The following is a 16,163-nucleotide window of genomic DNA, read 5'->3' as shown; positions in this document are numbered from 1 at the left end:
CCGAAGGCAGACGCTTAACGACTGAGCCACCCAGGCGCCCTATTTATTTTTTAAATAATTAATTCATTAATGAGAGAGAGAGAGCATGTGCCCAAGTGCCCATGAGCAGGGGCAGGGAGAGAATCCCAAACAGACTCTGTGCTGAGTGCAGAGCCTGATGTTGAGCCTGTTTGCTCGACCCTAAGACTGTGACTTGAGCCGAAAGGAAGTGTCTGACGCTTCATCGACTGAGCCACCCAGGCGCCCCCATTGTTAGCAGTTTTAAAACATTTAGCTTCTTACCTATAGCTTATTTTGTGTACATTATGACACAGCAATATTATTTATTTTTTCCAGGTTACTATCTGATTGTTCTACCATGACTTATTGAATTCATACCTTTTCTCTCTGATTTGAAATTCTACTTATCCATATTTTGGAGTCTAATTCTGACCTTTTTATTCCTTTCTATGAATTTCTTTTCTTAGTCTAGCATCATGATATTTTATTTCCTGTAGTTTATTTAATATATGATAGTATGTCTTCTTTTCTTTGAAATTCCTTCCTCTGATCCCAGATTTTCTTGGCTAGTAATTTGACTTTATTATTCCTAAAGAATTCTGGAATATTTTGTTCAAGTTACAGAAAAAAAAAAAAATTGAAATCTTCATGGGGCTTGCAATAAGTTTTGAATTATTTTTAGGCGAACTTATATCTCTACAAAATTACTTTTCTCTATAGAATATGTTAACATCTCTGCATTTACACATCTTATTTTAAGTCCTGCAGTACAGTTGCAGTTGTCTTCATCAAGAACGTAAGTGTTGTTTTTAAGTTTATTTCTAGTTATTGTATGTGTTTTTGCTAATTTTGTAGATGAGATTTTTTGCCATTATATTTTTGAACGGCTAGTAGCTGATACGTAGAAAGGCAGATTGAAGTTTTAATATTCATTTTGTAACTGGTTAGTTAAAAATGATAAGTATTAAGTACTTTTTCCAGAGTCCTTTCTTTTCTGTGTTTTCAGTTGTTTCTAAGATTATCACAGTGACCATAGCTAAGTTCTGTCAGTGGGCAGACAGATGGAGAGAAGTCCTGTGGCTTCTAGCAGTTTAGTGGCTTCCTTTGGACTGGAGGAGCAGAAGGACCCTGGGTTAGGGCAGGGAAGGAGGCTCTGGACGTGCACAGGAACCAGGCTCTCCTGCCTCAGTGGCACAGCCCGATAGGCATGGCAGGTGGGTGCCTGGGTGGGTGCCAGGGCTCACTGAGAGTTACTTGCTGCCTGTAGCTCCGTGTCAGTCAGGACTCGAGACTTGTCTGCCACGGGCGCAGCAGGGGCGTCAGGTGGCCGTGGGTGATGAGTTTTCCAGTCTGAGAGTGGAAAGAGCAGACTGAGCTGGGTTTGAGTCTCTCCTCCCGTGTCTCAGGCTGTCTGACTTCAGTCCAGCTGTGTGCTCTCTTTCAGCCCAGGTTTCTTTTCTCTCGAATGGTGACATGCAGGCCTGCTGCACCGAGCTTTTAATCAGGGTAAACGATTTGTATATATTAATGCCTACTCCAGTGGCAGGCTCATTCGTATTGCTCAATAAAGAATTGGTCATTGTCTCTCCTTCCCTGGTTGAGTATGTGTTCAACAAAACGTCTGGGAGAAGCCAGTTCCTCGTATTGTGTACGTGACGCAAGTACAGCAAATGGGTGTCTTGCCTGTCTCTCTGGCTGTATTTTTTTTTTTAGATTCTATTTATTTATTTGACAGAGAGAGGCACAGCGAGAGAGGGAACACAAGCAGGGGGAGTGGGAGAGGGAGAAGCAGGCTTCCCGCCGAGCAGGGAGCCCGATGTGGGGCTCGATCCCAGGACCCTGGGATCATGACCTGAGCCGAAGGCAGACGCTTAACGACTGAGCCACCCAGGCACCCCTCTCTGGCTGTATTTTTATTCGTTTGCTTCATTTACCTCTTTGCTCCTTTTCTTTCCTCTTTTACATCCTCCACCACCATGAAGTGACAATAGTCCAGGAATATTTGTGCAGTTCCCAGATCTGAGTGTATTTGATTCACACAAACACACACACACACACACACTCATCAGGCTACCTCCCACTTACCGAGGGAGAAGCACCGCCTTTGGTTTTCATTCATTGCGAGTGATTGCAAAATCTCGTAAGCAGACTCTTGGTGGCTTCATGAATGATTTTTTATTGGATTTCTGATTTGTGGCCAAGGAAATTCTCTCATATTAGAAGAGATGACTGGAGACATAGACCTTCTGCCGAGATAATGGTGTTGGAAGGAACCGTAGAGAACATATGGCCCCATACCTTTCCATAGCTGAGATACTAAAGCCCCGAGAGGTTAAGTGACTCTATCAAAGTCACACAGTAGCAGTATTTGGACCGGAAGCTAGGTCTTCCGTCTTCTTGTATACACAGATGAAAAGACAGCTGGATTGAGAGGCAGAGGACCCTCCTTGCTTGAGTTACAGTGTCTGGGCAGAGGTCTCAATGTTCACCTGCCTTTAGCTATGTTCATGTGGCCTCTCCAGTGAAGGTCACCTCGTCCCTAATGGAATATTTCCACCTTAGTTTTGGAGTCGGACAGACCTGAGTTCAAATCCTGCCTCCACCAGTTACTAGCTTTGTAACCTTGGGCGAGAAACTTTACCTTTTTTAGTCTCATTTTGGGACATAAATTAAGGGTAATATTTGTTTTAGGGTTTTTGTTTTAGAATTGAATGAGCTAATTCCCTCATTTATTCCTGAAATATTGGTTGTATGGTTCTGTGCGGAGACCTGTGCTGGTGATTACTAAGGACCCAGTAGTGAGAACGGTGCTTGGTCCCTGTGCTTGGGTTCCAGGAAAGTGCTTGTGGGAGACTAGGTATGTGGGTCGTTAGTAACTGTCCTTTCTTTTCCTAATCCCCGCTGATTGTGGATACCTTTCTACTAATGTATGAACAATTTTTTTATGATCGCAGTTCAAATCTCTTTGTAATATAATTAAAAATATGTAAATACAACGTAAAATATGTGAAAAAATGGAGTTGACTTTTATTCTCACCTACGTGGAGGTTTTAAGGGTTTTGAAGGAAAAGAAGTTATTTAATTTCAGTGGAATAAAGTCCTTATGTTTGTTGTTGTTGATAAATGGTCTATAAAACTTGGTAGATCTCTGACTTCAGAGTTGGTAGTTAGGGAGGTATAGTTTCTTTTCATAAGTGTATCTGATAATTGTTGTATATATCACAAATTATGGACATGTCACATATTTAAAAAGAGGGGAACACGTAGGCCTACCCTTCCCAGCACGATTTCTTTGTCTGCCTTATAGAGAGAACTTTAGTAAGAAGCATGAGCGATTCTACCTTTGCTTCTTCATGATTGGGAAACGGGCAGGTAGGCCTGCCAGCCCTTCAGGGCTCTCAGCACACACTGGCTGATGGAATGTGGTGACTCCCAGTGTTTGATGCCCGTGAAGAGTATTGGTGAGGGAACCTCCCTACCCTCGGGCACTCATGTACAGGGACTCACCTCTGTACATGCAAGTTTTTTCAGATACTTCAACTGAAAATCACTCCAGCTCAGGATACTTAGGAAAAAAGATAAAACAGGTTAGGAACGGAAAAGAAAACAGGCAGAAGAACAGTGAGCATGCAGAGTTTTGCAGTGTAGCATTGGGCAGGGGATGGGCGCTGGAGAGAGGGCGCGGGGCCTTAGCACGGGGTGCTCCGTAGCCTGCTCCAGGCTCTAGGCTCCGAGCCACACACGTGGCAGCTCTCCCGCTGGAAGCTACCTTGGGCAGAGCTGTGAGCACTGGCGGTGAGGCTTGAGAGCACTCAGCCAATATCACTATCGGGTGCGGGGTGAAGGCCGGGTGACTTTTCTGTCTCCTCCGTCTTCGTTTGTCCTCCATCTCGGAGCTGAGAAGCAGGACTAAGTCACTTGGAGAGAAAACCAGAAAGGCATGGGACACTTAAGTGCAGGGCACACAAGGATGCAGGGAGCTAGAACGTTTGCTACAAAGTCAAATGGATTTACCACTTCAGCAGGTGTGAGAGAGCATAACGGTGTTGCAGAGTACAGGAGATGCTAAGTGGAAATGGAGGCAGGTATCCTTTGACAATATTTGGAGTTTTGTAAAATATCCAGCTCTTGTGCATTTGTAGGCTCAATCCACCAACCTCTTCTGACCCATAACAGATGGACTTTCTCAAACACAAACCTCCATCCCCCCGTCCCCATCGTGGGGTGTGCTGTCAGGTCCCTGAGCTTGGGGAAGTGCCCTGCGGGGTCCCGGAGTCCCCATAGTATGGCTTTCATGAGGCGACAGAGAATCTTTACTCTTCTTTTTGACGAGGCTCCTCCTTTCTACCGTACAGTACAAGAACGCCGGAGTGATTGAGTTAGAAGCGTGTGTCAAGGCTGTGCGTGTCCTCGCCATTCAGAAGCGGAGCATGGAAGCCTCAGAGTTTCTCCAGAATGCCGTTTACATTAATCTTCGACAGGTGGGTGTGCATCCTCCTGCTCGCGGAAGAGTTCGTGCAGCTCTTTGGAGCTTGTTGTCACGAACCCATCGGACTCTGCTGCGCTAGGATTCAGTGCGGCAGGTGCCAGCCCTGTGGCCAGAACTTGATGTCCTAATTAATGTCACTCCTTGTTCTACTTCTTCACATTATGATACTTTACTTTCAAAATCCCTCATTTTCTGTCCTTAAAATTGTTTCTTGATTGGAGAAACCACTTTGCCTCTTGCCAGCTCTGCGCCCTTGAAGCAGCTCTACGCCTCTTGCCTCACTCTTGTCACTTGGGACGTGACTGCCATTTGTCACCCTGGGTGGGTCGTTGGGTTTCTGGAACGTGAAGTCGGTTTTACAGCTCATGTTGCACAGTAAGCACTCAACAAATGCTACTCAGTCTGCATCTGGATAGGATTTTACTAACGCAAAATCATTAGAACTCTTAGTTGTAGGTTGCTAATGCAAAATCACGAAGCTGCTGGTCTAGAAAGCTTTGAGACGTTTAGCTAATTACTGTAACTTGATTTTTATGGACGGGGCAACCAAGTCTCAAAAGTTCAGCAGCTTGCTTGAGGGTCCATGGCTGGGGGCGGAACACAGGCGACTGTAACAGCAAAGCTGTTTGCCGAGCACAGGCTGTGCTGGGGGGGGAAGGGAGGGGTGGAGAAGGCAGGTTCCGCCTTCCGCGAGCTGACAGTTTCGTGGTAAAGATAGACCTTTGGTGGTGGGGTGCATGAGAAAAGGGGGATGGGGAGCAAGTGGCAAATGGATTGAAGCTAGTTCGGTGGTGGTGGAGGGTGTGGGGTCCGGGGCTGTCTGAGGCAGTGAGGTTCAAGCTGGGATGGGAAGGATGGATAGGAGATAGCCAGGAGAGGAGGAGGTGGGACCCAAGCGTTCTGGGAAGATGGCTCAGCAGGAGCGAGTCTGAAATCAGAGCACATTCCCTGGAAGGAGCCGGACCACACGGAGACAGCCTGGAGCAGGAGCGTGAGAGAGGGGGCCCGAGTCAGAGCTGGAGGTCTTGTTGGCCAGGGAAAGGGTTTGCAGTTTATTCTAAGCACAGTAGGTTTTAGAGGAAAGGCCTTCTAAGCACGGGAATGATACGATCCCATTTGTCTCGAGTAGGGAGGAGTGATGTGGGGGTCGGGTGGGCAGGACGGGTGCTTCCACCTGAGTGTGGGACTGCCGAAGGGAGAGAGGGAGCGGACGGTACACACGTGTGGGTGGTACAAAGGGAACGACGGGGGACTGCGGGGGAGGGTTGGCTGGACCGCCGCCAGGCTCTGGCTCGGTGCTGCTCGTCCTGTGCTCCGAGGGAAAGCTGCGGAGGACGCTTGGGGGAGAGGTGATAGGTTCAGTGGTGGCTGTAGTGAAAGGCCTGTTGGATATGTGGGCCCGGGGCTCAGGCAAGAGGAAGGGTAGTGGCTGGGAGAGGGGAGAGAGACTAGAGTCATTTTATATTGTGAACACAAAACATATGAATAAGAAGACACTCAGGCTTCTACATCCAGATTTAATACATTAATACTTTGCCATATTGACTAGAGGTTCTTAGTTTTCGAAATAGGAATAAATAGAAACAAAATTGGAGCTAATGAATGTCTTTGGGTTGGTGTGTGTCCTTCTCCTACTTTTTTTGATACCTCCTATGTTATAGCCATAATCTATAAAATGATAAATATTTTAGCATACACTTAAGCACAGGGGCTCTGGCTTTACTCCCTTGGGCAGGTGATGTGGCCGCTCTGTGCCTCCTTCCCTCTCCTGGGAAGCACCTCGTTGTCCCTCAGGCCCCTCTTCACAGTGATTCCATGGCTCAGATGGGCAGGGAGGCTGCTGGAGCGAGTAAGACACCGAAGGGAGAGACAAAAACAGAGGAAAGCCAATAAGCCCAGTACAAACAAATAAACCACAAAGAAAAATCCTGCAGCATTTGGGACATTTAGTGTAAGGGAAACAGCACCACAGAGACTTGGAATGTGGAGTGGCGGTCACTCGGTGGCCTGAGTGGTTTGTTCCTGAGGGAAAGCCACTTCTTAGGCAGGCTGGGGCCAGACCTTGTGAGTGGGGAGACCCTGGGCTCATCAGGTGTGTGTGTGGGGTCCTCCTGGGAGTTCACACTGCGGGGTTCTGCAGGCCTGGAGGGCAGTCAGACGGGCTTGGGCTCATGCCCTGTCTTTGCCCCTAATTAGCTGCGGAGCCTTCAGCAAGATCACTCCGCCCCTCTCGTAACGTCTCGGAATGTGAAATGACCCAGAATCATGGTTTCTGACATGGTTTCTGCCCTGCAGCAGCTCTGCAAGTGTCACAGTTGGGGGGGGGGGCACCGAGAAGGCCTGAAGCCATGGGACTGCGTGGGGGGAGCGCAGGAGGACTCAAGGCCCCAACACCCCCGGGGGCCGTGAGCTAGGGCTGTTGCAGGTGCATGTGGAAGGTTTTGTTCCTGGGATGCTGTTCTTACAGTGCGGGCACAAATGCACATCTTTTATTTCTTATTTTTTTATTTAAACTTTTTTTTAAAAGATTTTATTCATTTATTTGACAGAGACACAGCAAGAGAGGGAACACAAGCAGGGGGAGTGGGAGAGGGAGAAGCAGGCTTCCCGCAGATTTTTTGTTTTTTGGGTGCTGAGTTTGAGAAGTTCTTTATAAAATTTGGATACCAGCACTTTATCTGATAAGACATTTGCAAATATCTTCTCCCATTCTGAAGGTTACCATTTAGTTTTGTCAACTATTTTCTTTGCTGTGCAGAACGTTTTTATCCTGACGAAGTCCCAATAGTTCATTTTTGCTTTTGTTTCCCTTGCCTCTGGTGACAGGTCTAGCAAGAAGTTGCTGCGGCTGAGGTCAAAGAGGTTGCTGTCTGTGTTCTCCTCTAGGATTTTGGTGGTTTCCTGCCTCACATTTAAGTCTTTCACCCATTCTGAATTTATTTTTGAAGAATTGTAATCTTTTATAAAATAAACTATTTTTACAGGAAATGATAGGTGACAGTAAGAGAAAGTGGTAGTAAGAAACTGTTTGAAAAACTTGGGACAAAGCCCCATACCCCAGCAGATGCAAGAGCATCATGTAGGACTGGTGTATGTTCATCCCACACTGAGGCCTGCTGTACACCTTGACGTTCAGGAATGATTCTGGGCCATTTAAGAACATTTTGGCTCATGATTCTCTTGACTAGAATCTGTGACCTCTTTGTCTCTGGTTAATTTTCTCTTCAGAGCCATTGAAATTTTTTGCAGGCTACTCTGTTCAGATATAAGAATAGCCTCTTTAAACTTCTTGCTGCAGTTCCTTAATGAAGTCGTTGCTAAGGAAACCCAGCAAAAGCTGGTAGATATGCACATGATAATAGTAACCTCGGAACTTTATGTCAAATTAAGCTCAAAATCAGAGGGATGGGGAGATTCAGGAAAGGCTTTTTACAACAGAGGGGAGAAGTGTGAAGATACAGCCTAGGTAAGACCCAGACGTGTCAGTCCCCGCAGCAGGGCACCCGGCTTTCAGGATGGCGTGAGGGGAGTTCATAGTTCTCGCAAAGAAAGAAACAGTTGCGTGGGGAGGGAGGGAGGTCGAGTTCCTTACTGAGAAGGGAAAGGAGGGGGACGGAGAAATGTCTGGTTGAACAAGATACGGCGTGGCGTTCTGGTACTTAGGAGAGGGGTTTAGTGGGGAGCAGGCCTAGAAGGATATCTGCAGGAGAGAAGTCAGAGCTGTAGGGAGCAGACGGGGGCGGGCCTGGGCCGCCAGCCGTGCTCCAGCTGAGGTGCTCCAGCTGAGGTGCTGCCGGAAGCCCCAGCGCCTGGCCCAGTCCTGGCCTTGGAGCCCAGCGCGCTGACGGGAGAGGGGAGGGCTGGGAGCAGGCGGCCCACGCGGCCCACGCAGCCCGCGGGAGCCATGCGGTTAGCCCAGGCGCTCCGGGATGGGAAGGCTGGTTCGGGACTCGCTGCTTGGGGGCGAGCTGCCAGTGCTGCTGCAGGTCTTCCTGCTGGGGGCACGGGGGCACGGGGGCACGGGGGCATGGGGGCATGGGGGCTCGTGGTCTGTTCCTCCTGCCTCAGCTCTCGGAGGCTGCAGTCGCCCTTACGGAAGTACACCTCCTTCGCTGCCCGCATTTTCCTGATTTCCATCCGTTTGTTCCATCCTCAGTTTCTCCCCACCCTCATTTTTATCTTTTTGTTGCTATTGTTGCTAAATTGCGTTTAAAAGTTGATTTAGATTTTTTTTTTTAGAATGAGGCTGAATGTAAATAAATGCATAAACAGAATCACAGATACTTACTGCCTTTTGAAATTCTAAGCTGCTTACTCTAGTAGTTACTTAAAAATGGAACTGAATATTAAAGTGATACATTTTAAATAACCAGTTTGGTAATGCACACGGAGTCCAGAGCCGGGGCCGTGGGGTGTCTGTAGTCCCCCGGCCAAGCATGCTTGTTGGAGAGCAGGCCCTCCCCAATGTGTGTCTGGTGGCCGTGAGGAGACCGCTGTGGGGAGTGCGGTGCTCAGGACCGCGTGCGGGCCTGCGAGGCCTTGTACCAGGAGCACTATGTGCATGTCCGCATCTCATCCTTAAAGCCCTCCTGTGAGGACTTTACACTTTATTTTGAAAGATTTCAAGTCTTCAGAAGAGTCACGAGAGTAGTACAATGAACACGTGTGTACTTTTCACCTAAAAGGACAGTATTTGTCTTTTTGGGTCTGGCTGACTCACTGGCCATAACGTTTGCAAGGTTCCTCCATGTGGTGGCAAGAAGCAGTACTTCCTCCTTCTTCACGGCTGGTTAACAGCCGTGGATATGCCACACTTTGTTTATTCTATCATCGGTTTTCGGAAATTGGGTCGTTTCCACCTCCGGCTGTTTCTGAATAAAGTTGCTGTGAACAGTGATGTGCAAGTTTTTGTGAGGACATACGTTTCCAGTTCTGTTGGGCATGTGTACCTAGGAGTGGCGTTGCTGGGTCATCCCGTGGCTCTGTGTCTGACCGTCTGCAGAACCACCAGCCTGTTTGGCAGAGCAGCTGCCTGCTCCCCACAAAACCCCTCTCCTGTGTACGGCAGTGCGTGAGAGGTCCCACGTCTTCACCCCCGCACGGATGCCCGCTATTGTCCATCTTTTCGTTGTAACCATCCTGCTGGCTGTGAAATGTCTCATTTTGGTTTAAGTTTTCATTTCCCTGATGGCTGATGATGTGCTTATTGGCCATTTGTATATGCATGCAGATTCTTTGCCAGTTTTTAAATTGGGTTTTGTTTTCTTTTTATTGTTCCGTTGTTAAGAGTTTGCTATATATCCTGGATACTCGTCTCTTATCAGATACACGCTTTGCAAAAATGTTCTCCCTTTCTGGGGGTGGTCATTTCACTTTCTTGATGATGTCCTTTGCAGCACAGAAGTTTTTAATTTTAATGAAGTCAGTTTATCTATTGTTTCTTTTATCACTCATGTTCTTAGTATTGCATCTTGGAAACCATAGCCTAATCCAATGTCACGAAGATTTACTGTTTTCTTGTAGGAAGTTTATAGGTTTAGTTTGTACCTTTAGGTGTTTGATCCATTTTGAGTTAATTTCTATCATATGCAGTTGGGTTCAAGTTCATTCTGTTGAAGGCAGAGACCCATTTGTCCAAGCACTGTGTTGTGCAGACATTCTTCTACCACTGAGTGGTCCTGGCATCCTTGTGGAAAATTAATTGACTGTACATGTAAGGTTTGATTTTTAATTCTGTTCCATTGATTTATATCCATACTTACGTCAGTACCGTACTGATCAGATTATGGTAGCTTTGTAGTAAGTTTTGAAGTTGGGAAGTGTGAGTCCTCAAATTTTGCTCTTCTTTTTCAAGATTGTGTTGGCTCTTCTGGGTCCCTTGAACTTCTGTGTGAATTTTGGGATCCGTGTGTCAATTTCTCTAAGGAAGCCAGCTGGGATTTTGATAGGGATTGAGATGAATCTGTAGGTCAGTTTGGGGAGTTTTGGTGTCTTAATATTATCTTCTATCCCATGAACCTGAGGTGTCTTCCATATATTTAGGTCTTTTACAGTTTCTTTCATTGATCTCTTATTGTTTTCAGTGTATAAGTCTTATACATTCTTGTTAAATTTATCTCATTATTTCATTCTTTTTTTTTTTTTTTTTAAGATTTTTATTTATTTGCGAGAGAGAGAATGAGAGACAGCATGAGAGGGAGAAGGGTCAGAGGGAGAAGCAGACTCCCCGCCGAGCAGGGAGCCCGATGCGGGACTCGATCCCGGGACTCCGGGATCATGACCTGAGCCGAAGGCAGCCGCTTAACCAACTGAGCCACCCAGGCGCCCCTCATTATTTCATTCTTTTTAATGCTATTGTAAACGAAAAGGCTTTGTTTCCTGAGGGCAGGACTATGTGTCATTTGTCTGTGTATTCCTAATATTTTATTCATAGTAGGTGCCAGATCTATATTTGTTAAATGAATATATTCACAACAGTCTCTCTCTTCCCATTTTATAAACGAGAAACCCAGATTCAGGTTATGCTACCTGAACACATATGTGAAAGTGAGAAATCAGACCCTGGGGTGGGGCACAGTGTGGATGATACTGGGATCTTATTCAGGATGGATTCATCTTAATTTCTTTAAAAAAATCCCTTTGGGTGTATTTAGTCAGATGCTTTAAGTCAGATGTGTAGAGTAGCTAGGGCTATCAGTTTCAAAATAAATTTCTAGTAAGAGTGCTGTACTCGAAGCCTTATTTGTATGACTCTTTGAAGAGGATCATGTTTAGGGAGCTTGGCTAATTAGCACTTGTGTTTATTAAATACCTACAGCTGTAAGAGATGGAGCAGCGCTCATGAGAATGAGGGAACTGTCCCCCAGGGTGGTGTTGCTGCAGTTGTGACCAGAGCCAACTCTTGATATGGTCTAGCTTGCTCGTCACGACCCCTACAGTGAGCTTACTAAATACTTTGCCAGTCATCTGTTGAAACAGAGCCACAAGCACTGATGAAGGTTCAATGGAGGGAAGTCCTAAAGAACAAGATTGAGGTTCATCCTATGAAAGCATTTTTCTGAGAGTCGGTGTTGGATCCGTGTCGAAGAGGGTGGCAGTGGAGTCCGCTGTTTGAGATTTATAGGGTAGAGTACTCCTGCATGGGAGCCCAGGGTTATACCAAATTCAAATTCTAGTCCAAGGGAATAGCAAGTGGCAAGCCCCATGGTGGGAGGGGGCATGGCTGCTTAGAGGCTGAGGCACACGGGGCCGGGCAGGCAGGCGTGCGTGAGGCGCGCCGGGGAGGTAGCAGGAAACGGACTGTGCGGGCTTTGTAGGCTGTGTGCAGTCTCCCTTAGGCTTTATCCTAAGAGCGGTGTCCAGCCACTGGGGATTTTAAGCAAGGGCATACAGTGCTATAAAGGATCAGTCTTCTGGCAGCCTGTGGAAGGTTGGGCAGGAGGTGACGGGATGGCGTAGAGGAGGCGGCTTTGAGGTTTGGCAGTCAAGTGGGTCTTCATCCTAGCTCTACCACTTAGTAGCTGTGTGACTCGCACGGCTCACTTAAGGAAACAGAACTTCTCTAATCAGTTGGACTGCTAATGCCCCGACTTCCCGGGATTGTTGTGAAGTTTCAGTGAGATAACAGGTCTGCAGTGTGCAGCACGGTTCCCGGCTCAGCGTTAAGTGTTCCTGAGCAGCTCTCAGGGAGGTTGTGCGCAGGTGGAGGTTGACGTGCCTTCGGAGCATCTCAGTCAAGTGTCACCAGTGAGTGGGATTCACCGAGGAGGTCTGTCCCCGAGCTGAGCATTTTCATAAAATCCTTGACTCTGAGGACCCCGCAACATTGATCCCTGAAAGTGAAGACATACTTTATAACACAGGCGGACAGTATTAGCATTTCTGTCATTGAAACTCATCGTTCTTTTTTTAATTTTATTTATTTATTTATTTATTTTTAAAAGATTTTATTTATTTATTTGAGAGAGAGAGAGAATGAGCACAAGCAGGGGGAGTGGCAGGCAGAGGCAGAGAGAGAAGCAGGCTCCCCACAGAGAAGGGGGAGCCCGATGTGGGGCTCGATCCCAGGACTCCGGGATCATGACCTGAGCCGAAGGCAGTCGCTTAACCAACTGAGCCACCCAGGCGCCCCATCGTTCTTTTTTTTAAAGATTTTATTTATTTAAGAGAAAGGGAGAGAGAGAGAGCGAGAACACGCATGAGCTGGGGGGGTGGGTGGGGCAGAGGGAGAGAGTCTCAAGCGGACTCTGTGCTGAGTGGGGAGCCCAACACAGGGCTCGATCCCACGACCCTGAGATCACGACCTGAGCTGAAGCCAAGAGTCAGATGCTCAACCGACTGAGCCACCCAGGCGCCCCCATATTTCTTTATCACTTATTTCACTAACTAGATACTTACTGAGCACTCACTTTGTACAGCTTTTGCCTGGACTCAGGTTACACAATTCAGAGCCAGCAAATCTGCCTTTTTTCCCAGGAAGGAGGCCCATGTTGTTCGTAGCCTTCTGTAATTTGCCTAACTTACAATTCCAGTTTTTGCTTTAATTGATTCTATTTTATGTTGGTTGTTTCCTGAAAAGAAAGACGTCTTATCTCATTGTCATGTTCAGGTCAGGTATTTCTAAGAATTGCTGATTTCATCTGTAGTCTATGTATTTTATTAACCTTGTAGATGGTTTTCTCATTTTTTGGCTTTGCCCCTTTGTTTATTTTGTATGCCTCTCTAAGTCTCTGTCCTATTTGGGCTCTTAATTATTGTTTTAATTAAAAAATGTCTGTTGGTAGAAAAAATCAAATAATGTGTAAGTTCAGAAGGTAACTAGTGTATTTTCTGTTTTGGCAATATCATGGTCTAGCAACTCTCAAAAACCCTCTTTGCATGTGTTCCTTAAAAATGCTGATTAAGGGGCACCTGGGTGGCTCAGTCATTAAGCGTCTGCCTTCGGCTCAGGTCACGATTCCGGGGTTCTGGGATCGAGCCCCGCGTCGGGCTCCCTGCTCGGCGGGGAGCCTGCTTCTCCCTCTCCCTCTGCTCCCCCTACTCGCTCTTGCTCCTGCTCTCTCTCAAGTAAACAAATAAAATCTTTAAAAAAATGCTGATTAAGAAATAAAACTTTTTTCCCCAGTTTTTCAAAATGTATAGCAGGAAAGTAAGAGGAAATCCTCAGGGGCCAAAACAACTAGAAAGCACAAATCCTGGAAGTTAAGTGAGCGTCAGAAGCCAGCGAATGCCACCTAGCTCTGGGAACACAGTTCCAGCAGCCCATATAGGAGGGACAGGCGATAAACCTTTGGCCTGCCCCCACTGGGAATTGGATGGCAGACCCATGTGTAAAGCCGAGACCGCCCCCAAGCCATATTTAATGGAAGGGTGAACTGGAAAAAAAAAAAAAAAATCCCACTACTCAAAGCAAGAAAATAGGGAAATTCTGAATCTTGTTGGAAGGAAAAAAGCAACCCAAACTGAGGATTTAAAGTTCCTGGCATGAGAGTGACCACAAACTCCTGGCAGAAATATATAAATCCTCCTGGAATGAGAAATTGTGTTTTGAATGAATCAATGAACAGTCAATACAAAAAGGTCCTCAGAGCGTTTTGAATCACGATGTTGGATCCTGAACATACCAACATTGCCTTTCTCCCAAGGTCTCATTTAAATATCCAAAAAGATTTTTTATTTTTTTAAAATTTTAAAAAAGATTTTATTTATTTATTTGACAGAGAGAGACACAGCGAGAGAGGAGACACAAGCAGGGGGAGTGGGAGAGGGACAAGCAGAGTCCCCGCTGAGCAGGAAGCCCGACGTGGGGCTTGATCCCAGGAACCTGGGATCATGACCTGAGCCGAAGGCAGACGCTTAACAACTGAGCCACCCAGGCGCCCCCAAAAAGATTTTTTAAAGGGAAGAGCCATGTTGATAATTATATCCATTGATATTATAATATGCTAGGAACTCAGAGGTGAATATGGAGTAGTCTCCTCTTTTATGGAGCTCGTGTTCTATTTGAGGAGACAAATCTGTGTTTAGTGAGCTTGGTGGAGGGAGGTGTTAATACAGTCAGGCAGGAGAGGATATGAAGAAAGTGATGATGGGTGGGTGACAGTTGGGTTGTGTACGGTCTTATTTAATTGGCTTTTAATTTCAGGCTCCATGAGTTGTCATTGGGGGGAATAGATTTTATGGAGAATATACTCAAAAAACTCAGGACTCTTTAGAATTAGAAAATTAATGCTAAGAAAGACATAGTCAAAGTTTGTGCAGTCCTCAAACCACAGCTCAGCTTGCTTGCTCACTAAATCTGAAGATGGTAAAAGTAGGCAGGACTTCTTGAGGCCAGAGGACTTGGTTTCTAAGATCATCCAAGAATGAATCCAAGGCTACCAGGATGAGCAGAAGTCAGGCTTTGGCTTTGCTCTGCCACTTCGGGTGTGTGCTGACCAAGGGTGTTGATTGTTCTTAAAGTTTCATCTCTCTTTAATGTTTGTCAAGGTGTTGAGCACAAGGTGTGTACACCTGCTCTAGGAGCCTTTTAGGTACCAGCCTAAGAGTGGGGGCACAACTGCCCCTCCATCATCCATCCCTCCATCCATCTTCTGTGGCGCTGGGAACTCAGCAGAGTGATTCCTTGTCGGCTTGTCTGTCTCCTCCATGACCTTGTCAACCATCGAGGGAACAGGTCTTATGTAACTTTGTTTTGTTTTTAATCCTTTCCCTTTGAATGATTAAAACCAAAAATGGATCCAGTTACTTTAGCCGATGGTTTTTAAAGAAAGGTCCTTGGTACAAGCCTGGTAACCCTGCTTTGGGATGTAGGGAAGAGAGTTACATTCTTTCCTTTCCAAACTGTTTTGACACACATATATGGAAATTTGTGTAATTTTGAATATATATTTTCTCTCTGTATAATCACGGCTAGAAATAAATGTGGGTAGAAACAGAATGTGTTTTCCACACTTGAGAATGTACGGTCTCCGCCGTTCTCTGCCCTGCTATTTCACAGTCGTTGCCGGTGTGTGCCATCACCAGCCCATCTCTCAGTGACCGCCACAGCCTTGTTCCGCAGGTCACTGCAAGTGCCCATGTTTGAGAAGGCTAAAGGCTGGTGAGGCATTTTCGGGAGCATCTCTAGCTGGCTGATTTTGGGTTAACACTGGTGACATCAAAGGCATTAATTAACAATGGTATTTCTCATTTCTTGAACACTCATCGGGAGCTTTAAGCTATGCTGACCATACACGTTATTTCATTTAGTCTTTACAACAAGCATGATTAGATTTTATTATCCTTATTAATAAGGAAAGTGCCAAAGCTAGTAATGTCCAGATTTGGGACTGGCACTTGGGTCTTTCTGATTCCTATGTCTCTACGTCCTTCCAGATAGCCAGGAGACTCTTCCTAAGTCTGAGTTTCCTGCTAATATTACTGCTTTGTTTCTAGTGGAATAAAGCAGGTGTGAACTTACTTTCCAGTTGGAAAAGGAATAGTGAATTAACAATCGAGTTCCTCAGAGTTCATCTTATGAGTAAAGCTACTTGTCTTGAGTAATCTTTGAGTTACTTTCCACTTGGAGCTTCATGTAAACGTCTGGGCCCTGGTGGGCTCAGCCTTTGTGGCTGTACAGCCTATTGAGAAATTAGAACAAAGATGTTTTGATTAATATTCCCTAAAAGAGCAG

General features: G+C 46.1%; 1 protein-coding gene across 1 annotated transcript in view; it reads left to right on the top strand.

The window, feature by feature from the left end:
* The window catches only part of LOC102729837 (trafficking protein particle complex subunit 9), a 326,483-nt gene that overhangs the window by 42,348 nt on the left and 267,972 nt on the right, over nucleotides 1-16,163 (top strand). Inside the window, exon 7 of the mRNA XM_081816622.1 lies at nucleotides 4,356-4,481. Within this exon, the coding sequence (XP_081672748.1) occupies nucleotides 4,356-4,481 (126 nt within the window). The remainder of the gene's footprint in view (nucleotides 1-4,355; nucleotides 4,482-16,163) is intronic.

The sequence above is a fragment of the Leptonychotes weddellii genome, chromosome 4, assembly GCF_054177405.1.
Source record: "Leptonychotes weddellii isolate Sample4059 chromosome 4, ASM5417740v2, whole genome shotgun sequence".
NCBI lineage: Eukaryota > Metazoa > Chordata > Mammalia > Carnivora > Phocidae > Leptonychotes > Leptonychotes weddellii.
This window is presented reverse-complemented; position numbering and strand designations above follow the sequence as displayed.